Raw genomic sequence first — 24,622 nt, 5'->3', positions numbered from 1 at the left:
ATATTGCCTTTTGAAAGCGTCTGAAAAACAGCCACGTGATTAACATTATATATATATATATATATATATATATATATATATATATATATAAACAAACAATTACTTTAAATAGTCCGAGTTATTAATCATAAAGTAAACACAGGTATCAGTGACTAGCGAAAGAGAACTGGGTACAATAGAATTTTAGACAGGCACTTTTTAAAGTACCTATGTCTGCCTTGAAGTGACGTCACCTCAGCGTTGCGGGTATTAGCCTTAGCCAAATAGCTCAGTGTGACTCTCGGGAAGGCCGCAGTGGAACCTGTTGTTGTTGTGTGAAACTTTTTGGGAGAACGAGAATGTTTAGCATAGTGAGCCGACAGCTGAGAAGCCACCCGGCTGTAAGTAAAACCAAACACGATACAATTAAAACACTAGTTAGCAGTTTACTGAGTTTTATTAGCGAGGTTCGTCATGCTAAAACTGATTAGCTCGAAGGATAAAGACGCTAGCAAGGTGGCTAACTCGCGAAATTAGCAACTTTAAATTAGTATAACTTGAATGAGGACATTTAATGCTTTTAAGATGGTGTTTAAAAGCTATAATTTTTTTTAATAACAAAAAAAAGTTATGAAACCTCTAGCGTGTGACGTAAATTAGCGTCTGAAGAAATGTTAAAGTCGTTCGAGGACGCGCTGAGAAATTATTTGAGCAAAGGAAGAAAAAAAAACCACCACTACAGTTGTGTTCTTTGGACATGTCATGGATTTAAAAGTTAAGTTTTAAATTTGTTCGAGTTAATTAAATGAGAAGCTGTGCTAGCGACAGAGCTAAAAGCTAGCAGTGCTAACGCGGAGGACGTAGAGGACACTGTGTGCGCGCGCCGAGGTCAAAGAGTTGCATGCAGCTGTTAGCGGTGTTTTAATCACATCTGTCCGCTCCACACACTGCTGGAACAAGTCTGTCATCAGTCACACTGCTTTGGACAGTAACTTCTCGAACGGCACTCGGATCAGCGCCTCTTTTCAGGGGAAAGTAACTGAAGCTGCAAAGTCGGTAGAAGTCACCGGATGACGTCACGTACTAATTTGCATATTAAATTTCTCGTCTCATCTCATTATCTCTAGCCGCTTTATCCTGTTCTACAGGGTCGCAGGCAAGCTGGAGCCTATCCCAGCTGACTACGGGTGAAAGGCGGGGTACACCCTGGACAAGTCGCCAGGTCATCACAGGGCTGACACATAGGTGGGGTTTACATTAGACCGTATCAGCGGCTCATCAGATTAACGTTTTTAAAACGATTAGCGTGCACACAGCAATGCCAATACACGATTCGCGTGCACACAGCAACGCCAGTACATGGATACGCTCGGCTCCGCAGGCATCCTGCGCTCCAAATCACTCCGCCCTGAACAGCGAGTGCCCTCTGGAGGGTGCGCACTCCAGCCCTGCGCAGCTCACAGAGCGCGTGAGTGGAGCGCACGAGCTGTGATTCGGGACTGAGCCGCTGTGTGTGTGATCCCAGCGCATATCGGGCATGTGCGTCACTTACCACTTGCAAGCGGAAGGATGGCAAGCCTAAAGACAATCATAACTACACAATGGGCAGTATTTGCATCAGTATTTGCAGTATTTTCATACTTTTATACTCTTTAATGAAAGGTGATACAAGGCGGAAGTCCGCGCCGTTTTTCAGCAGTCGCGTCACATGACCAACGCCAGCGAATCAGGAAGGTGGATGTCACAGTGACGTTGTCCAATGACGACGCCAGCTAGAGCTCAGCACAGCGTATCCGCGTATTCTCAATGTTTACACAGCACCGGACCAGACACGATCTGGATTGAATACGTGGACCCTGGCGAATTCCCGTTTCCCGGCGTTTCCAGGCGTTTTAATGTAAACGGACAGTGCATCCGCAAAGAAAACGAGACAGATATGGTCTAATGTAAACTTGGCCATAGACACAGACAACCATTCACACTCACATTCACACCTACGGTCAATTTAGAGTCACCAGTTAACCTAACCTGCATGTCTTTGGACTGTGGGGGAAACCGGAGCACCCGGAGGAAACCCACGCGGACACGGGGAGAACATGGAAACTCCACACAGAAAGGCCCTCGCCAGCCACGGGGCTCGAACCCGGACCTTCTTATTGTCGGGCGACAGCGCTAACCACTACACCACCGTGCCGCCCTGCATATTAAATTATTACCCATAATCAATTGTATATTAAACAGAAGTTGCATGAAAAAGGAAGGCACTTGGAAGAGAAGTTTTATCAGAAGATAACAGATTATGGGTGGCATGGTGGTGTAGTGGTTAGTACGGTTGCCTCACAGCAAGAAGGTTCTGGGTTCGAGCCCAGCGGCCGGTGACGGCCTTTCTGTGTGGAGTTTGCATATTGTCTGCGTGGGTTTCCTCTGGGTGCTTCGGTTTCCCCCACAGTCCAAAAGCATGTGGTTAGGTTAATATGGGATGGCTTTGAGCAAGGCACCTGACTCCCAACTGCTCCCTGGGTGCTGTTAGCATGGCTGCCTACTGCTCTGGGTATGTGTGTGTGCTCATTGCTCGTGTGTATGTTCACTGCATCAGATGGGTTAAATGCAGAGAGGAAGTGTGTGATGAATAAAGTTGTGCTTTCTTTCTTATAAATTACTGTTAGATAATGGATTATAAATTACTCCATCCATCCATTTTCTTCCACTTGTCTGAAGTCAGGTCGTGGTGGCAGCAGGGTATTTCAGGGAACACTTTCCAGTTCTTCCTGGGGGATTACAAGGTGGATCTCCCAGGCCAGATGAGCTATGTAATCTCTGCAGCGTGTTCTGGGCCTACCCCAAGGTCTCCTCCCAGTTGGACATGCCCGGAAAACCTCCAAAAGAAGGTGTCCAGGAGGCATCCTAATCAGATGCCCGAACCACCTCAGCTGACTCCTCTTGACATGAAGGAGCAGCGGCTCTACTCCGAGATCCCTCCGGATGTCTGAGCTCCTCACCCTATCTCTAAGGGTGAGCCCAGCCACCCTATGGAGAAAGCTCATTTCAGCCGCTTGTATCTGCAAGCTCATCCTTTCGGTCACTACCCAAAGCTCATGACCATAGGTGAGGGTTGGAATGTAGATTGACTGGTAAATTGAAAGCTTTGCTTTCCGGCTCAGCTCCCTCTTCACCATGATGGACCAGTACAACGTCCATGGATGGGATCTCAAGGTGCAGCTGGGGTGAGCAGGGTGTCCGGTTTGGGAACCTCAGAATTGCATCTCTGCTCTTTGCAGATGATGTGGTTCTTTTGGTTTCTTCAGAGCATGACCTTCAGCAAGCACTGGGACGGTTTGCAGCAGAGATTGAAGTGGCTGGGATGAGTCAGCACCTCCAAGTCTGAGGCCATGTTCTCTACCAGAAAATGGTGGAGTGCTCCTTCCCGGTTGGGAGTGAGTCACTGTCCCAAGTCAAGTTCAAGTATCTCGGGGTCTTGTTCATAAATTACTGTGAATTATTATTTTTTTTTTCGTTTGTCACCACAGAGTAACTATTTTATGTATTTGCAAAATATAATTTCTATCAAGAAACCAGACAACAAAGCAGTGGTAGTAAATAGTTGGGAAATAGTTACTTTTATTACATGTAGCTATAGCAAAGGAGAGAGTTTAGAATGAACAGCAAACATTTTTGAATGGACAAACGGTGGTGATCAGTGATGGGGATAGTCATACATGAAAATCCCTCACCTTTCGGCAAAATTCGCCGTTTTGAAACCAAAATGGGTGACCTACGTGAATCGTGTAGATCCGATGAGGAGAAAAATTGGGGGGGTGGTTGATATTGACCCAAAGGGCAAGGAGGTCGCTTCGCACCCATAGACAGCTCGTGCCGGTTTGCGCCTCCACCTCCTGCTTTGATATTGACGCCATAGCAACGAGTACATCTTGCTGTGAAGGGAAAGCAGCATCATTTCGCGCCTCTTCTCCTGCTGGCCAGAGCGTGCACACATCAGTCAGAGTGCAGACCAGACCACCGGAAGCTGGATTGAGTCATCGGACTGAATTTCCTACTTTTTCAAACTTTCCTGATTGCTATCAAAACAAACAAAACTTCCGGCTTGATTACGTCAGCATTCGAAAGAGGGCGCGCGCGTCTTTTAATAATCCCTGTGTCCGAAATTGCTCGCTACTCACTATATAGGGCACTGTATAGTGGAGACGCCATTTTGTAGTGCTGTCTGTGCTGAAAGAAATCAAATTAAAAGTCTCAAATTTGATTTAATAAAAGACAGCAGCAAAGAAGAAAGTATTCAGCCTTGATTTAAAAAGAACTGAAAGCTGCAGGTACTTCCATATCTCGGCAGGCTGAGTGGTATGCTGGGGCACCTCTTGCCAGCAGACCAGGATATCCAGAGGGAACTTGTGCGGTTCAGTGTAGACCTGGCCATCCCCAGCTTCAAGGAGGGAGAGAGCATCGTGGAGTGGTGGGGTCATGTCTTCGACAAACCAGACAAGTACCCTTCCCTGGGTGCACTGGTTAAGTGTTGCCCCTCCATCTTTCATGGACCTAGAGTCGAGTCCTCATTTAGTCTGATGAATGATGTAATTGATCAAAGGAGTGGCAACATGAATGTGGAAATATTTAATGCAATACAGACAGTCAAGTACACGCTGATGTCCAGGGGGAAGACAGCTATGCAGCTCTTTAGAAGGGAGGACGTGAAGTTTGGGGAAGTGGACAGGACATTAACTCTGCAGCAGCCATATACAAACACCAGCAGAGGGTGAACAAGGAGGAAAAGCAGCAGAGCAAGTATGGCTCTCAAGCAACTTGCAGTGCTCAGCAGGCCAAGAAACAGACTGCTGAAGGAGAGAAGCGGGCAAGGCTGAAACATGTGGCAACTCGGCGAAAGCGGGCCATGAAGACACTGGTGGTCCAGGCAAATAAAAGGAAAAAATGATCACACTTCCTTGTGTGTTCTCCACTTTCTTCGTTCTATTATTCGCATTTTTTTCCAGGGCATAATTTCACTATAACTACATGTATTTGTACTGTATGTCCTTGTGCAAATGTCAATACAGTATACTTAGTAAGGAGGCTATAATATTTATTCTGAGCGAGGACCCCCCAAACAAAATAAAAACAACACCAGAGGCCACGTCACCACTCTCGCACCCTTCTCACCTTTTTCACCCCTGACCCGTTTTCATGCCTGATAGTGGTGATTGGGGATCATCGAGAACAGTGGTGATTGTCGGGGGCAATGGTGATCGGTGATTTGTCCGGGGGGCAGTGGTGATCTGATGGACAGTGGTGATTATTGGGAAACGATGAACATTTGGCTCATGATACAGCTTTCCAGCTGCAAGAGTGGGTGTTTTTTTTTTTTTTAAATAAAGAATAAATTTGAGTTGTTGATAGGAGTGAGTGATAATTTCTATGAGCAAGTTCTTTTCTCCTAGATGGTAGAGATCCGATAATGATGTGCCATGGAATGTAAATTCACTTTTGATTCCTTAGACTTTGGGCAATCAGACCTTAAGTATATTTAAAAAAAAAACAACAACTATTTTCAAAAAATGTTTAGGGAAAAGTAATACATGGACTGCTTTGCCTTTTATATGTTCTCTTATTGTGCACGCAGCCTCCCTAATGATGCTGCTTCATTTTCCTTTTTCATAGTCCAGTTAATGAGCTTAAAAATGATCAAGTTTGGTGTAAACTGTTAAAAGGTCTACAGCCTTGTTATATTTTATAAATAGTATGTAAATGCTTTTGTTTTCGTATGTGTAGTGGCTTTTTTTTTGGGGGGGGGACCCTTTCTACTCTATATACAGCCCCGATTCCAAAAAAGTTGGGACAAAATACAAATTGTAAATAAAAACGGAATGCAATAATTTTACAAATCTCAAAAACTGATATTGTATTCACAATAGAACATAGACAACATATCAAATGTCGAAAGTGAGACATTTTGAAATGTTATGCCAAATATTGGCTCATTTGATAGAGCCTCCTAGTTTCCGTTTCAAAAAACGTATTAAATTCCGTTTCAGAGAATGGCTAATTCCATTTCAGGCAATTTGTTTCAGTTATATGCTCAAATGACAAATTTGGCATTTTTAGATTTTCAACATATAAAATACATACCGTATTGGCCCGAATATAAGACGACCCCCCCCCCCCCCCCCCCCCCCCCCCCTTCCAGGCTCATGTTTTGGGAAAAAAAAATGACACCAAATTTCATATAGAAAACTTATTTATTTGAAAATCAATCAGTTTTGTCTGTTTATAATTCATTGAGGTAGAGGATTTATTTTTCACATTTACCACAAGATATTGCACAGTAGCCATAGTATGAACACTTTGCTTAAATGCCAAAAAACACTTTGAGGCTGAACTACAGCAAGCTTTAATTAAAACAGAATATTGCTACCATCTCCTATTCAATTCATCAGATTTAGGCCTAAATGGATCCCATGCCAATGGAGCACAACATTGCCCAAGAAAGCAGCAAAAAATACAAAGAAGAATGAACTATTGCTTAAAACAGCAAAACATGAAAACAAACAGCCACTAAGCACAAAGATCTTCTGCATCGCTATCACTCTCACTATCGTCGTCACTTTGATGTTGCTGCACCAGTCCCTCCCACAGGATGTCGTCATCGGATCCATCTAATGCATTCGATATGCAGCACTTCTTGAACCCATGAGCGATGCTCTCTGGCGAAATGGCATGCCATGCCTGCAGGATCCACTCACAAAGCAGGCGCACTGCAGGCTTCTGAATTTTCCCCGTTGGTGTGAGTGCGTGGTTACCTGACAGGAGCCACTCCGTGTACTACTTGTGTAGATTATCTTTAAAGGGCTTGTTGACGACAACATCCAGCACCTGCAGTTGGCTCGTCATTCCGCCTGGGATGATCACAAGATCCCCGTTCATTTTCTGCACTTGCGCTTTCACTTGCTCCGATAGGTGGCCACGGAAAGCATCCAGAACGAGCATGTTCCGCTTTTTTGAAAGCGCACCAGGTCGCCTACCCCACACAACTTTCAGCCAGTCTACCACCAGCTCAGTGTCCATCCAGCCCCTCTCCTGTGCACGCACAATAATGCCAGCTGGCATGGCCTCCTTAGGGATAGTCTTTCGCTTCAAAATCAGGTAGGGAGGAAGTTTAGTACCGTCCGCAAGACATGTCAACATGACAGTGACCCTGCTTTTTTCATTTCCCGTCGAGCGCACAAGGACTGATTTGTCACCTCGCTTTGCCACGGTCACCGAAGATGGCATATAAAAAAAAAAAACGGGTCTGATCGGCATTGCCGATTTGGTTGAGGGGATAGGAGTGCGTTTTCCTTAATTTAATGATATGCCGCTGAAAACTCAGCAGCTTGTCCTCGAAGTCTGAGGGCAGGCGCTGGGCCAGGCTTGTTCGGCGCCTCAGTGATAGTCCGTTGCGCCTCATCGTTCTTTTGACCCTCCCCAGGCTCGCCTTGAACTCAGCTGGGGGGATATTCAGCTCCTTGGCTATCTCCAAAGCCTTAAGCTGTATTATTGCTCGGGTTACGGGCATTCCTTCTTGACGTTTTTCCGTCACATATTGACAGACTCGTCTGTCAATTTCCTCGAAACGACCGCTTTGAGGTCCACGGAAAGCTTTTCTTTGACTGTTAGCATTCCGAAGGCGGTCCTTTTGTGCTCGCCACCGACGAACATTGCACTCCATGACCCCAAATTTTCTGGCAGCCTGACAATTATTGGACGATTCCGCTGCATTCACTACCATCATTTTAAAATTGGCGTCATAATTCCGTCTAAGCATTTGATTAATTTGTCCTGACTTTGAACCACTTTGTTCAAGACAGTCTCGTGTCTTCTCCATTTTTATTTTTTGTTGTGATAATGCGTGAGGGACGGTGGCCGATTCATTGTGTGGTGTTATTACAAGTCAAAACACTCGTTGTAAAATGTTGTTTTCGATGGCATTTTGTCTAGTCCGCGAATGTAAGACGACCCTCCCCCTTTTTAGATCTATTTTTAGAGCAAAAAACCTCGTCTTATATTCGGGCCAATACGGTAATTCAGAATCAGAATTTTTAAGTGCATGTAATAAATGCATGAAATGTTATGTTTCAGATAACTGGTGTTGGGAGGCATCTGCATGTTTGTTGTCCTTGTGCATCTATCCCTGTAATGCTGCTTTACTGGCCTGCTGTAGTACAACTTCATATAAAGCTTTAAACTTTCTGTACACAGTCTAATATCTTAATGCACCTTAGAATCAACACTAAATTTCACTTCACTGAAAATGTGTTTTTCATTTATTTAAGACTGTAGTTAATTACTGCTGTTAACTTGATTGTTGACTGGCTCCTGCTATTTTCTTTAAAACTTTATATTAATACTTTTATGGTTATCCTTACTCTTTATACATGTACATTGTTTTATTTAAATCGCAGTTATCATTTTATCCATGTTTTTCAAACTTTTATTCGTTGTTATGCTTACATGTTTTCAGTGCAGCGACAGGTCTAACAGTGTGTGACAGTGTCCATTTAATATATACTTTAAATGATTCAAATTATTTAACAGTTAACTCTTAGTTTAATTTACATTTTGCCTGTAAATTATTCATTTAATAATGCACAAGTCTTCAAACTCTCTCTATATAGAAAATCATTCTTCGGAACATAACTTCTTATTTAAGAACATAAGCCATTAAATCATGAAAATAATCAGTTGCTATTATATAATGTTAAACTGAAAAGCCTTGGTGCAAACTACTAATGGAAATCTGACTGTTCAAAATCTGCCTTCAGGATCACCATTATAATACAGCATTAGGAGTTCCTTTGTGCTTGAAAATATTCCATGGCCACGCGTTAATAACTCATGGGAACGAGATCCTATTCCATGGCCACGACTTGTTTAATGCATGGGAACGAGATGATGATTAGGTGGCCACGAATTAATAACGCGTGGCCACAAGAAGTGTTAGTCATTTCATCACTGAGACAGTTGACTTTTTGGCATCAGTAGCTTCAGCCGCAAATATGGACAAGTTTGATCTGATTTTATTTTAATCTAGGAATGAATTATAATATCCTTAAATCACTTGCAGTTAGACATGGAGTATTTCTGAGCAAGAGACACTTAATTCGGCTGCTCAGAAAGCACGGGCTCAAACGTAGACAATATGCTGACCTCGGGGAAGTTATAGATTTCATCATACAGGATAAATCCTGTGTTTATTGCACAATTGACGGCCACTGGGGGGCGTCGTGGCTCAGGTGGTTAAGGCGCCATACCATGAATGCGGGCGACCCGGGTTCGATTCCGGCCCGAGGTCATTTCCCGATCCCTTCCCGTCTCTCTCTCTCTCCCGCTCATTTCCTGTCTCTACACTGTCCTATCCAATAAAGGTGCAAAAAGCCCAAAAAAAAATCTTTAAAAAAAAAACAATTGACGGCCACTCAAAAACTGGACATCATCCTATCAGGCTGGAACTTGAATCATCTCGTGGCCACGCGTTATTAATTCATGGCCACCCAATAATCATCTCGTTCCCACGCATTAAGCAAGTTGTGGCCACGGAATAGGATCTCATTCCCGCGCGTTATTAACTCTTGGCCATGGAATTTTTTTTTTTCCACCCATGTCACCAGAGGGGTTCCGTAGATTCCGTTTCTGAGCACTAATTCCGTTTCTGACCCCAATTTCCACGATTTCCGTCCGTTTTCCGCGATCGCGAAAAATCGGAGGCCCTAATTTGAAATTTCATGACAGCAACACATCTCAAAGTTGGGACAGGGGCAATAAGAGGCTGGAAAAGTTAAAGGTACAAAAAAGGAACAGCTGGAGGACCAAATTGTAACTCGTTAGGTCAATTGGCAATAGGTCATTAATATGACTGGGTATAAAAAGAGCATCTTGGAGTGGCAACGACTCTCAGAAGTAAAGATGGGAAGAGGATCACCAATCCCCCTAATTCTGCGCAGACAAATAGTGGCGCAATATCAGAAAGGAGTTCGACAGTGTAAAATTGCAAAGGGTTTGAACATATCATCATCTACAGTGCATAATATCATCAAAAGATTCAGAGAATCTGGAAGAATCTCTGTGCGTAAGGGTCAAGTCCGGAAAACCATACCGGGTGCCTGTGATCTTCGGGCCCTTAGGCGGCACTGCATCACATACAGGCATGCTTCTGTATTGGAAATCACAAAATGGGCTCAGGAATGTTTCCAGAGAACATTATCTGTGAACACAATTTACTGTGCCATCCGCCGTTGCCAGCTAAAACTCTATAGTTCAAAGAAGTCGTCGTATCTAAACACGATCCAGAAGCGCAGACGTCTTCTCTGGGCCAAGGCTCATTTAAAATGGACTGTGGCAAAGTGGAAAACTGTTCTGTGGTCAGATGAATCAAAATTTGAAGTTCTTTATGGAAATCAGGGACGCCATGTCATTCGGACTAAAGAGGAGAAGGGCGACCCAAGTTGTTATCAGCGCTCAGTTCAGAAGCCTGCATCTCTGATGGTATGGGGTTGCATTAGTGGGTGTGGCATGGGCAGCTTACACATCTGGAAAGACACCATCAATGCTGAAAGGTATATCCAGGTTCTAGAGCAACATATGCTCCCATCCAGACGACGTCTCTTTCAGGGAAGACCTTGCATTTTCCAACATGACAATGCCAAACCACATACTGCATCAATTACAGCATCATGGCTGCGTAGAAGAAGGGTCCGGGTACTGAACTGGCCAGCCTGCAGTCCAGATCTTTCACCCATAGAAAACATTTGGCGCATCATAAAACGGAAGATACGACAAAAAAGACCTAAGACAGTTGAGCAGCTAGAATCCTACATTAGACAAGAATGGGTTAACATTCCTATCCCTAAACTTGAGCAACTTGTCTCCTCAGTCCCCAGACGTTTACAGACTGTTGTAAAGAGAAAAGGGGATGTCTCACAGTGGTAAACATGGCCTTGTCCCAACTTTTTTGAGATGTGTTGTTGTCATGAAATTTAAAATTGCCTAATTTTTCTCTTTAAATGATACATTTTTTCAGTTTAAACATTTGATATGTCATCTATGTTCTATTCTGAATAAAATATGGAATTTTGAAACTTCCACATCATTGCATTCCATTTTTATTTACAATTTGTACTTTGTCTCAACTTTTTTGGAATCCGGGTTTTTAGTTTAAAACTCCATGTTCTCCTGAACTACAGTGCGTTTCTCTTCTGCATGTATCTCAGTCAGAAGTAAAGACAGCAGTGAAGAGCTGGTTACTTTGAAAAGTGAAAAATGGAAGAAATTGCATATAAAGACTCCGTTCTGACGTGGCCATTACGGATCTTTTAACAGCCTGTATCTGATTGCAAGCCGAAATATTTAGTTATTGTAACTAAATTTAAATGTAGTGTTTTGTTTTTCTGTGTTATGATACATGGCTATCTAACAGCTTGTTAGGAAGATAGCCAAGAATTAAAAATTAAATAATTATTTTGGTGTAATGGATTTGATATCTGAAAGCAGACGTCTTTATCAGCTGTAGTGTTAATGTGGACGTGCCCGTTTTGGGGCTGATCACGCTCGTAGCACCTGTAATGGTCAGATCTAGATCACGGGATGTAACATTGCTGTCAATGCTGTGATCATCATGGTCAGTTTTAATCAGCCACTTTTTCCCCTTACTTTTTATTAAACTGTATAAAGTTCATGGAGGTGGATGAGAAGGGAATTGCAAAGTAATGTGACTTCCTGCCTTCCTCTCTGTAGCTGATCCCCCTCTTTATCTTCATCGGAGGCGGCTGTACGATGTCTCTGTCTTACCTGGCGAGACTGGCTCTCCGTAACCCTGATGTCTGGTAAGATCAACAGCACTGCTGGTACAGAGCCACGTTTCATCAGCTTTTTATTTGTGGATGCATTAAACAGATGATGCCTGTTAACTCAAGGGAGCACTTAAAAAAAAAAAAAAAGCAAGAATTAACTTTCATGTTTGCACTGTAAATCTACTCCTTGCTTTTCTCTCTACACTTTTAAGGAGAATCCCAGTAAGTGGAACATTTTAAGGGTTAAAGTAAAACATTCATTAGTCTCTGTCTTTGTAAAGTTAATGAGCGGTTTTATACGCTTCCTTTACTTGAAGTTTGGTTGGTTGCGTTAGATTGCATCGTTTTTCCTTGCAGTTAAAGGCATTAACGCTTTAAGTTTTGGGCTTTATTTATTTATTTCCCCCTCCCCAAGCATGCAATCATTATTCATTCATTAATCCACTCATCCACAGCTGGGACAAAGCGAACAACCCTGAACCCTGGAACAAACTGGGGCCCAATGATCAGTACAAGGTAGGAAGATGGAGTCTTTCCATGCTGCACACATTGCATCAGGGCTAAAAGCAGTACCCATGTGTGGGGGGGTTGTGTAGTTTGTTTTTAATTAAAGCAAATTTGAGATTAATGACATCAACTTCTTAATGCCTCCAAATACTTTAGAATTGAAATAGTGTTAGTCGTATGAGAAATCTGTGTGAAAATGAACGTGCATTGCACTACATTACAGATCTGCTCACATCTCAGTTTTGCTGCCGAGTTAGGTAGATCATTACGTTTATGTAAACTGAAAGCAAAGATTGGAGGCTGCTGAATTTGTGTAAGCCTTACACTGTTGCCGAAGGGGATCAAATTAAGAGTTCTGGCAGGAGCGAATGACCGTATCAGAACCCAATCTCCAGCCTTAATGAGTTTAATTCATTAAACTTTGCATTAGCTCATTTTATGCAAACTCCGTTAGTAGTCACAAATCTAATCAAGCGCTCGCCTTAATGTGAATTTGATACAGAGTTGAGTTAGACACTTAAACAGCGTTCGACGTTATTGAATTTTCCAAAGATCTCGTTAAGGTGGCTGCTTGTTTCTAAATTGGGAATTTAAAAATTCTCTCTCTTTTTGTGCTTGTTTTCGTTGCTCAGTTTTTCTCCGTGAACACGGACTACAGCAAACTGAAGAAGGATCGGCCAGACTTCTAAATCCCCAGGATCTGGAGAAGCCTCCCTGCTGCACACTGCTGGACCAAAGGCTTGAGAAAAATGAAAATTAAAGAAGAGATCTGTGCGTTTTCCCTCCAGCATCCCCCAACCCAACTTGAGAAAAGAGGCTAAACTGCACAACTTTGACTTCAATTATTTGCTAAGACCTTTTTGTAAATTATTTGGACTAAATTATGCTGGTTTTATTCTCATTCTTTCTGGTTGTCTCCAGCAGCACAATAAAGGAGGCTTATCTCCCTTGTACAGAGAACATCGTGGCTATGGGTCGTGCTTATGTTTGTGTGAGTTTGTCAGTCTAGAGTCTTTAAAAGCTGCCTCAGTTCCTGAAAGAAGTCAGAAAAGTCATCCCTCTTAACTAATTAGCTCCAGTGTTGTCATGCTGAATAGCTCCAACCAGCATAACCTTTCAGAAAGAGCCGAGTAATGGCTGTCTTCCAGGAGACAGAATTGTACAGACAGACATTCCTGGAGTCCCTGCTGAAAATCTGTCGTATTCTTAGCTCAGGGAAAAGAATTGGAGAAAGTTTCTACTCCTCTGTCCCTTCCTGCTGTGGGCTTGTGCTTTGGCATGTCCTGACTGCTGGCTACTTCTATAATTAAACTCTTGAACCCTGTCCCTTGGATGGTCCTTTCTGGTCCGATATCATTTTCGAATAAAGCCAGTCTTCTCTAAGGGAAGTGCTTGACTTGGCACTTTATTGTTAAATCTGTTGTGCCATCCAATTACTTGCAGTCCCCCTGCTGCGACATCCATGGAGCTTGCCACCCCAATAGTGCATCCCCTGAAATCTAAAATTGTATTAAGCTCAATGCTACTACGCTGCGTAGGCATGTTAAATAAAATTTTCCTCTTTGCTTATGTCACTTCCTTGTCCTTTTTTGGCGGCACGTTGGTGCAGTGGGGAGCTTTGCTGTCTCTCCGTTCCAGGTTTGGATAATGGGATAATTTGGACCATGTTCAAGATGTATTCACTTGCTAACATATATGTTTTAAAAATTAATTTTCCTAACAGCATCTCATTATCTCTAGCCGCTTTATCCTGTTCTACAGGGTCGCAGGCAAGCTGGAGCCTATCCCAGCTGACTACGGGCGAAAGGCGGGGTACACCCTGGACAAGTCGCCAGGTCATCACAGGGCTGACATAGACACAGACAACCATTCACACTCACATTCACACCTACGGCCAATTTAGAGTCACCAGTTAACCTAACCTGCATGTCTTTGGACTGTGGGGGAAACTGGAGCACCCGGAGGAAACCCACGGGGAGAACATGCAAACTCCGCACAGAAAGGCCCTCGCCGGCCACGGGGCTCGAACCCGGACCTTCTTGCTGTGAGGCGACAGCGCTAACCACTACACCACCGTGCCGCCCACAGCATGCCATATGCACTTTTATTTCTCTTCTACCATGTCAATTTGCTGATGCTAACAAATTTTAAATTTAAAGTGTTCTGTTCTTTTTACCTGTTTAATGTCACGTTCATGAAACAAGCTAGTTCTTGTTCTCACAGATGCTTGCAATCAGAAGTTTACATACACAGATGTGAAAGTCATGGTAAGATTGAGGTTTGAATTTTTTTTTTTCCCTTCTGTGGTGGAATGATTGTACAACACATCTTTTAATAGGAAGAAGAAAAAAAAGAATTTGGTGCACAAGTTTGTTTTTGGGTTTTCTGGGATTAACACAGGGTCAAAATTGTATCAACAGTACACCTAATATTTGGTTAAATGCCCTTAAGTTTCATCTTGACTAGGTGATTTTGTTAGCCATCAACAAACTAATGGAAAAAATTTGGTTGGATATTTGACCACTCTTCTTGGCAGAATTGGTAGAGTTCAGTTAGATTTGTGTTTCGTGGCACGGTGGTGTAGTGGTTGGTGGTGTAGTGGTTAGCGCTGTCACCTCACAGCAAGATGGTTCCGAGTTTGAGCCCAGCGGCTGATGGGAGCCTTTCTGTGTGGACTTTGCATGTTCTCTCTGTCCGTGTGGGTTTGCTCCGGTTTCCCCCACAGTCCAAAGACCTACAGGTTAGGCTAATTGGTGACTCTAAATTGAGCGTAGGTGTGAATGAGTGTGTGAATGGTTGGTTGTCTCTATGTATCAGTCCTGCGATGATCTGGCGACTTGTCCAGGGTGTACCCCGCCTCTCACCCATAGTCAGCTGGAATAGGCTCCAGCTTGCCCGCGACCCTGCACGGGATAATCGGTTATGGATAATGGATGGATCGATGGATGTTTCATGGCACATATCTGACTTTTAAGCACAGTCCATGTATTGTCGATAGGGTTGAAGTCAGGACTTGTTTTAAGTTTAATATTAGCTTGCTTTATCCTCCACACCCAGCTTTGATGTGTGTTTGGAGTCACTGTTCTGTTGGAGCACCCAGTTCCAGTGTTTTGATTCATTTGTGTATGTTTACACGAAAGAAAAATTTGTGCTCAAGAAGATTGAGAGATTAACCATTAAATGTTTTATGAACAATTATTCGCCAAAGGCAAGGTGAATAAAACCAAGATGAAGTTGAGGTTATTATTCACCCGTATTCACTGAGCCTGAGGCAGATAATTGTTAAAACATTTAACTGTTAACCTCTCAATCTATTTGAGCACAATATTTTATTTAGTATAAATACCGAGGTGACTGATTAAAAAAATTATTTCAATCTTCAAAAGCGGCATGCAAATGTAATGCGTGCAGACTTGTCACTTATCTATGCAACTCGCATAAAATACTTTTTGAAATAGGTAAAATAAATCACAATCCCATCTTACCTTTGAATGGTTTTAGACCAAACTTCGTAGCATCTTTAGTGCTTTTAGGAACAGCATTTTCTTTCATAATTTCTCATTCTTCCTCACTTACGGTGACAAAGCAATTGGCCGCCATTTTGCCGAGTTGTTCGAGGTGATTATCGGGAAATATTGCAAATTTCTCAACCAATCAGCGTGTGCGATTTTCTATAATCACCTGTGTATTTGTACTAATGTTTTAGGCCAAGTTTACATTAGACCGTATCTGTCTCGTTTTCTTTGCGGATGCACTGTCCGTTTACATTAAACCGCCGGGAAACGGGAATCCGCCAGGGTCCACATATTCAATCCAGATCATGTCAGCTCCGGTGCTGTGTAAACATTGAGATACGCGGATACGCTGTGCTGAGCTCTAGCTGGCGTCGTCATTGGACAACGTCACTGTGACATCCACCTTCCTGATTCGCTGGCGTTGGTCATGTGACGTGACTGCTGAAAAACGGCGCGGACTTCCGCCTTGTATCACCTTTCATTAAAGAGTATAAAAGTATGAAAATACTGATGCAAATACTCCCCACTGTGTAGTTATGATTGTCTTTAGGCTTGCCATCCTTCCACTTGCAAGTGGTAAGTGATGTGCGCTGGGATCACACACACAGCGGCTCAGTCCCGAAAACACTGCTAGTGTGCTTCACTCACGCGCTCTGTGAGCTGCGCAGGGCCGGAGTGCGCACCCTCCAGAGGGCACTCGCTGTTCAGGGCGGAGTGATTTGGAGCGCAGGATGCCTGCGGAGCCGAGCGTATCCGTGTATTGGTGTTGCTGTGTGCACGCAAATCGTGTATTGGTGTTGCTGTGTGCACACTAATCGTTTTAAAAACGTTAATCTGATGATCTGCTGATACGGTCTAATGTAAACATGGGCTTAATGACCCAGCGCCCTATTAAAGGGGAACTGAAGGCAAATTTTTTTAATCAAAATTCTCTCATTTTATTAAATATAGGAATGCGTTTCTGATCGCTATTTTGTCACTGCTGTAGCACGTTGAGTGTTTGAACTATGCTCTGTGATACATCAGTCCATATGTCAAAGCAACAGCCATAAACGAGATGCGTTGAGACCTGTGCGAGACATTGTAGGACGGAACTAAAACGTACAGCGGCAATCAAAGCGACCAACATCTGCCAACGTTGTCAAAAGATGTGCGCGCCCTCTTTCGAATGCTGACGTAATCAAGCTGGAAGTTTTATTTGTTTTGATAACGATCAGGAAAGTTTGACAAAAGTAGACACTAATCGTCATTTAAACTCATTTTTGTGCAATATTTCGTTTGGAAAACCGTTTTCAAAATGGTGGCACTGACACCTGGCTGACACTTCACGTTTCGAAGTCTCGCACAAGTCTCGTGAAGATCGCGCGGATAAGCGACGCCTGCCGTGGACCAAACGAACTAAATTCAACATGGCTAAAAACCGAATAGGCCGATAAGTATAATATTTAATTGCAATTAGTTGCCAATACGAGTCATGATACAAGGTTGGTAAAACCGAAAATGTAATTGAATAACACGTTAATTAAAAAATAAAGCAAGTTTAAAAATGACTTCAGTTCTCGTTTAACACCCAAATGACTCCAAGCATGTCCGATTCATTTGTGCATGCAAAATAAACACGTGCTTCATGATTCCTGAAGTTATTAAATGTTATTTTCTTGACTTGTGATGTCACACAGCCTCTCATTACTGAATGTTTATTTTGAGTGCACAGATGAATCCGAGCCAGCGTCATGGAGGTGATTATGGTGCATACACCATTCAAATATAAATTTATTTTACAGCTGGCAATACTCTCAAAGCTGCTGCTCGAAAATGAATGAATCAATCCCACCAATCAGATTTGAGGATCCAGCAGCACTGTGGTACCGTATAAAGGCTGAGTCCCTGTAACCATGTGCTTTTGAATTCAAAAGCGTCTGTGAGGAAAACTTCCTGTAATCGTTGCTTTATCTGCCTGGTGTCTTGTTTCATTTGTGAATAAAAGAAAATAGGTCTGCACACTGCTGGATACGCTCCAAAAAATAAACTTTATTTAATTAAAACAAGCAACGTTTCGATCACCCTGGATCTTCATCAGGCATATGGGTAACAGGAAGAGGCTGTGGCCTATATCACATGACCCTACTCTACACCCGCCCAGGCAAGGCACCCAAAGGTGCCAATCAATTAGACAGACAGGTGTCTTAACCTGTACCAGTCATACAAAAGGCAAAACCAAAAAACATTTGCAAGTTTGAAAGATTAAAAAGATGTGAATATAGTACACCAACATATAAAATACATATCACGTGAAATCAATTACAAAAAAGGTTTTAAATCAAAATACATATTCATTCCCTTAGGTGCAATGGTGTTCAAGGTATATATATAAAAAGCCTCGCGTCTTAAAAGGAGATTATCAACATCACCCCCACGTCTAGGTGTAGCAACATGTTCAATGCCAATATATTGAAGGGTTGCGAGGTTGTGCTTAAACGTGTTAAAATGGACAGCTACAGGGTTCTTCTCATCATTCAACCGTATGTTGCTTCTATGCTCTGCGATGCGCGTTTTTAGACACCTTGTTGTTTTGCCTCTATAGGCTAATCCGCGTGGGGGTGATGTTGATAATCTCCTTTTAAGACGCGAGGCTTTTTATATATATACCTTGAACACCATTGCACCTAAGGGAATGAATATGTATTTTGATTTAAAACCTTTTTTGTAATTGATTTTCACGTGGGGGCGGCACGGTGGTGTAGTGGTTAGCGCTGTCGCCTCACAGCAAGAAGGTCCTGGGTTCGAGCCCTGGGGCCGGCGAGGGCCTTTCTGTGTGGAGTTTGCATGTTCTCCCCGTGACTGCGTGGGTTTCCTCCGGGTGCTCCGGTTTCCCCCACAGTCCAAAGACATGCAGGTTAGGTTAACTGGTGACTAAATTGACCGTAAGTGTGAATGTGAGTGTGAATGGTTGTCTGTGTCTATGTGTCAGCCCTGTGATGACCTGGCGACTTGTCCAGGGTGTACCCCGCCTTTCACCCGTAGTCAGCTGGGATAGGCTCCAGCTTGCCTGCGACCCTGTAGAAGGATAAAGCGGCTAGAGATAATGAATGAATGAATGAATGAATGAGGATTTTCACGTGATATGTATTTTATATGTTGGTGTACTATATTCACATCTTTTTAATCTTTCAAACTTGCAAATGTTTTTTGGTTTTGCCTTTTGTATGACTGGTACAGGTTAAGACACCTGTCTGTCTAATTGATTGGCACCTTTGGGTGCCTTGCCTGGGCGGGTGTAGAGTAGGGTCATGTGATATAGGCCACAGCCTCTTCCTGTTACCCATATGCCTGATGAAGATCCAGGGTGATCGAAACGTTGCTTGTTTTAATTAAATAAAGTTTATTTTTTGGAGCGTATCCAGCAGTGTGCAGACCTATTTTCTTTTATTGTCTGACATTTTTGTCTGGCACCTGCAAAGAGTTTTTGGATGTGCGCACCCTACTCAAACGATTATTGTTTCATTTGTGCACAGAATTTTTGTCTTTAAATGGATCAGTCGCAAACATTGGGGTTTTTCAGTATGGTAAAAGTCATAGTCTTGTTTTAAACAAAGGATACAGTATAGCGTTAGCAGTAAATAAAAACTAGTGCTGTTCCCATAGGAACTGCAATGAACTGATTAAAAACAAGTAGCTCTTTACCTCAATCCCTTTCGTACGAATGACATTTTTTCCTGTGGTAAATGTCACTGGGTTGTGTTTCACTTCTTTCAGACAAGATTGCGTGTGGTGGAGGATGAGAAGCTTATGCAACGCCACCAAATGTCAATAAGACCTTCACACTTTAAAAACTTCACCCGCCCTCCCAAAGGTTATTAGCCTACTTGTTTTCATCGCTAATGAAAGGATAGTTATTTTCAGCTTTGGAGAGTGGAAGATGTTTTTTCTTCGAGGCTTCAAGGAGTGCTGAGGAGTTGAGAGAAACGATGTCTGCTTTAACCAAGCTGAAATATCCGAAAAGTTGGTCAGCATCAGTAAACAGCTGCTTTCCTTTCTCGTTACTTTTCAGCTTTTCAACAAAAAGATTTAAAGGACTATGGCTTCAAGTGCTACACCACTGGAATGGTGCTCAAATATGATAGTTTCACTTGTGATCCTTTATTTCTTTAAGTAATAGCTTTAAACATGATTCAAAGATCTCCTGGGGAATTGTCTTGTCCAGTCATTTAAGACTTGCACATGCTGTGAGGTCCCAGGTGGCCAAAAATCAGCTATTTGGAGTCCACTGGCTGTGAGGCATCTGAGAGGTCGGTCACCCTGACCTCTTATCACCACCTGAGGATGGAGGGCTTTGTGTCGTCATGGAGACAGTTCCGATGAGAAAAATAATGAGAGCGTAAGGAGGACGGAGGGGCAGGAGTGCAGCGAATGGCCTGCTGCTGATCACTAGAGGGTTGATGTGATGTAAAGTGTGTGCGTGTATGTGTACATACAGGGTGTTTCAAAAAATGTTATCATTTCACAATCTAATAAACTTTGCCAATTCTCGTGCAATTGACCTCAAATTTTAACAGCATGTGTCGAAACAGGACAAAATTGTGTTTTAATGTTTTTTGTTTTTATCTTTTTAGGTATAGAAATGCCATTCACTGAAAAAGAAAAGGCGTTTGTCTGTGTTAGAGTACGCTCGAACACAGTCGAACAAGACTGCACAGCGTGCGTTTATGAGGGAATTCTCTAAAAATGCACTGTTACTAGAAAAGACTGTTACCAAAGACATGCTGCAGCGTGTTTGGCAGGAGCTGGACTCCCGACTTGATGTGGGCTGTGTCTTAGGCGGCGCACATATTGAAAATTTGTGAAATTGTTCATGGAATCCACATACCTTTTGAATTTCTCGTTCAGATTTTGAGGAATAAATCTTATATTGCTCAACATTAAGCCTGCTCAGTTTCATTTACCTAGACTATGTAGTTTCTGGGATATTTATATCTCAAATAATTTGAAACACTGTGTGTGTATGCATGTTATTTATTATATATATAAATAAAAAAAAACGGGGCAGCACGGTGGTGTAGTGGTTAGCGCTGTCGCCTCACAGCAAGAAGGTCCGGGTTCGAGCCCCGTGGCCGGCGAGGGCCTTTCTGTGCGGAGTTTGCATGTTCTCCCCGTGTCCGCGTGGGTTTCCTCTGGGTGCTCCGGTTTCCCCCACAGTCCAAAGACATGCAGGTTAGGTTAACTGGTGACTCTAAATTGAGCGTAGGTGTGAATGTGAGTGTGAATGGTTGTCTGTATCTATGTGTCAGCCCTGTGATGACCTGGCGACTTGTCCAGGGTGAACCCCGCCTTTCGCCCGTAGTCAGCTGGGATAGGCTCCAGCTTGTAGAACAGGATAAAGCGGCTAGAGATAATGAGATGTATAAAAACACATATGAGGGTAAGTCAAAAAGTTCTAAGACAGATGTTATAATTTCAAAAGAATTCAAAAAAGAATACAAAGAAGGAATTCTCCAATGGAAACATCACTTGCAGAAGTGTTTAGACTTAAATGGAGGATATGTAGAGAAATAGCTTTATTTTCATAAAGGTTTTTTTTTTCATTTGTCTTAGAACTTTTTGACTTACCCTCGTGTGTGTGTGTGTGTGTGTGTGTGTATATATATATATATATATATATATATATATATATATATATACAGTTGTGTTCAAAATAATAGCAGTCCAACATGACTAACCAGATCAATCACTGCTTTTGGTAGAAATTATATTACTACATGGCAAATAATTTACCAGTAGGTGTAGTAAAGTTGTAGAAAACCAACAGACCCAACATTCATGATATGCATGCTCCTGAGTCTGTGTAATTGAATAATTAAGTGAAAGGGGCGTGTTCAAAATAATAGCAGTGTGGAGTTCAATTAGTGAGGTCATTCATTCTGTGAAAAAACAGGTGTCAGTCAGGTGGCACTAATTTAAGGATGAAGCCAGCACATGTTGTACATCCATTTCTCTCTGAAAACCTGAGAAACATTAGTCTGGTTAACACCAGACCATATCACAAGTGAAATATGGTCTGGAATCCGCCTATTGAATTTCTCGTAGGGGAGGTGTGGTTTACGATTGTCAACAGCCGTTTATTGGACGTTGCGAATGTCTATCATTTGGCGTATACGTAGCCCATGGCCAATCATGGCAGTTGTACCCGGTGATGTAGTTAGAGCGACGAAGAGGCGAAGAAAGACTGTAACGCCAAACGCTGTTCTTTTTTTTAAAACAAACTTTCTCTCTAAACTATTCAGAAGTGTCTAAAGCTTGATCGAAAGTTTGGTTCGTATCGCTCGCCGCCATGTTAAATGTTATCCGTAAACAGTCCCAAATAAACTACAAGCTTCCGTTTGTCGAGTAGTACGCGTCACCGTCTTTCCACCCCTCCCCACTCTCTGATTGGCTCCCTAACTCAGGCGAGCCTTTAGACCATAGTTTCCATGCTGTCTTTTCAGATCGGAACGATTGTGCAAAGCAGCATGGGATTTCCCAGGCTAGAGAAACATGGGTCGTTCCAGACATTGTTCAGAAGAACAGCGTGTTTTGATTAAAACGTTGATTGGAGAGGGGAAAACGCATAAAGAAGTGCAGAAAATGATGGGCTGCTGGGCTAAAATGATCTCCAGTGCTTTAAAATGGACAGCAAAACCAGAGAGACGTGGAAGAAAATGGAAGACTACCATTCGAATGGATCGAAGAACAGCCAGAATAGCAAAGACTCAGCCAATGATCAGCTCCAGGGTGATGAAAGACAGTCTGAAGTTACCTGTGAGTACTGTGACAATTAGAAGATGCCTGTGTGAAGCTAATCTATCGGCAAGAAGCCTCCGCAAAGTCCGACTGTTAAAAAAAAGACGTGCTGAAGAGGATACAATTTGCCAAAGAACACATTGACTGGCCTAAAGAGAAATGGAGAAACATTTTGTGGACTGATGAAAGTAAGATTGTTCTTTTTGGGTCCAAGGGCCGCAGACAGTCTGTCAGACGACCCCCAGACAGTGAATTCAAGCCACAGTACACTCTGAAGACAGTGAAGCATGGTGGTGCAAGCATCATGATATGGGAATGTTTCTCTTACTATGGTGTTGGGCCTATTTATCGCATACCAGGGATCATGGATCAGTTTGCATATATCAAAATACTTGAAGAGGTCATGTTGCCTTATGCTGAAGAGGAAATGCCCTTGAAATGGGTGTTTCAAAAAGACAACGACCCCAAACACACCAGTAAGCGAGCAGCATCAGGGTTCAAGACCAACAAAATGAAAGTTATGGAGTGGCCAGCCCAATCCCCGGACCTTAATCCGATAGAAAACTTGTGGGGTGACATCAAAAATGCTGTTTCTGAGGCAAAACCAAGAAATGCAGAGGAATTGTGGAATGTTGTCAAATCATCCTGGGCTGGAATACCTGTTCACAGGTGCCAGAAGTTGGTCGACTCCATGCAACACAGATGTGAAGCAGTTCTCAGAAACCGTGGTTATACAACTAAATATTAGTTTAGTGATTCACAGGAATACTAAATCCTAAAGATTTTTTCAGTTTATACAGTCAATATTTGAGTTTGTAATGAAAAATGCAGACACTGCTATTTTTTTGAACAGCCCAATGTTCATTTTTCTTCATTTTCTGTAAAGTAATTAAAACACTGATACATTTTTCTTCATGTTTTGATGTAGAATATAATGTGCAGTGTTCCCAATGCATGGAAATAAAAACTATTATAAGGATTTTGAGCTTTACTCACGTTTTTAAACACACTGCTATTATTTTGAACACGACTGTAATATATATATATATTCATCTCATCTCATTATCTCTAGCCGCTTTATCCTGTTCTACAGGGTCGCAGGCAAGCTGGAGCCTACGCTGACTACGGGCGAGAGGCGTAGTCCCAGCTGACTACGGGCGAGAGGCGGCGTACACCCTGGACAAGTCGCCAGGTCATCACAGGGCTTTTTTATATATATACACACAACACCTATTGTCAAAAGGACTGCAAAACAAATACAGGGAGGAGGTATTTTAGAAACCACACACTTCAAGTCTGGGACCTGCTACTTTAGGGAATTGCTTTCTCTGTCGCTCTCTCTCACACTGTCTCTCTGTCTGTCTCCCTCTACTTCTCCCTTTAACGTGCATGCCATATAGTAGGTAGATGCATCAATAAGAAGGATCTATACCCATTTAGCTGGACATGTTATGACAGCTCCAATGTCATCAGAGGCGAGATGGCAGCCCGATTAAATATTTAAAAGAGCCAACCTGAATCCGAATCAAGCACACTGCAGCTGTCAGTCAAGAATGACTTCACGTCCATAGTGGAAGGCAGGTGTGAAATCTACAGTAGCAGTCAAAAGTTTGGACATGCCTTCTAATTCAGTGGTTTTGTTTTATTTTTATTAATTAAAAGACACTTCATGTCTTAAAGTAATGATGGATGTCATTTCTCTTTACTTAGTTGTTCGGTTCTTGACATAATATGGATTACTACAGTTGTGGATGGAATAGGGCTATTTACTGCATTTTTATTATTTACTATTTGCTGTTTGAGCTCAAACACATTAAGAAGGCAAGAAACTAGTCCACTAATTAACTTTTGACAAGGCACAGCTGTTAATTGAAAATCATTCCAGGTGACAACCTCATGAAGCTGGTTAAAGGAGATACGCAGAACCTTTTTATTTTTAAATAAATTTCTGAGTGGATAGTATCTCCATCCTTGACTCTTGTATGCTGCATAAATGGGAATAAAAAAACATAT

The 24,622-nt window shown here is 42.5% G+C and overlaps 1 protein-coding gene across 1 annotated transcript; it reads left to right on the top strand.

Annotated features, from left to right (window-relative positions):
* The first annotated feature begins 245 nt into the window (after window positions 1-245).
* Window positions 246-13,277, top strand: ndufa4a (NDUFA4 mitochondrial complex associated a). The gene is made up of 4 exons (XM_060902650.1): window positions 246-380; window positions 11,755-11,843; window positions 12,266-12,326; window positions 12,950-13,277. The coding sequence occupies exons 1-4, from the start codon at window positions 339-341 to the stop codon at window positions 13,004-13,006; spliced, it is 249 nt and encodes an 82-aa protein (XP_060758633.1). The 5' UTR covers window positions 246-338; the 3' UTR covers window positions 13,007-13,277.
* The last annotated feature ends 11,345 nt before the right edge of the window (window positions 13,278-24,622 follow it).

This window comes from Neoarius graeffei, chromosome 20, assembly GCF_027579695.1.
Source record: "Neoarius graeffei isolate fNeoGra1 chromosome 20, fNeoGra1.pri, whole genome shotgun sequence".
Taxonomy (NCBI): domain Eukaryota; kingdom Metazoa; phylum Chordata; class Actinopteri; order Siluriformes; family Ariidae; genus Neoarius; species Neoarius graeffei.
This window is presented reverse-complemented; position numbering and strand designations above follow the sequence as displayed.

Excerpts from the sequence above, each read along its gene's own strand:
- ndufa4a (XM_060902650.1), top strand. The coding sequence starts at position 339 with ATGTTTAGCATAGTGAGCCGACAGCTGAGAAGCCACCCGGCT. Across the intron at positions 381-11,754 it reads AGCTGAGAAGCCACCCGGCT|CTGATCCCCCTCTTTATCTT; the intron begins GTAAGTAAAACC and ends TCCTCTCTGTAG. Across the intron at positions 11,844-12,265 it reads CTCCGTAACCCTGATGTCTG|CTGGGACAAAGCGAACAACC; the intron begins GTAAGATCAACA and ends ACTCATCCACAG.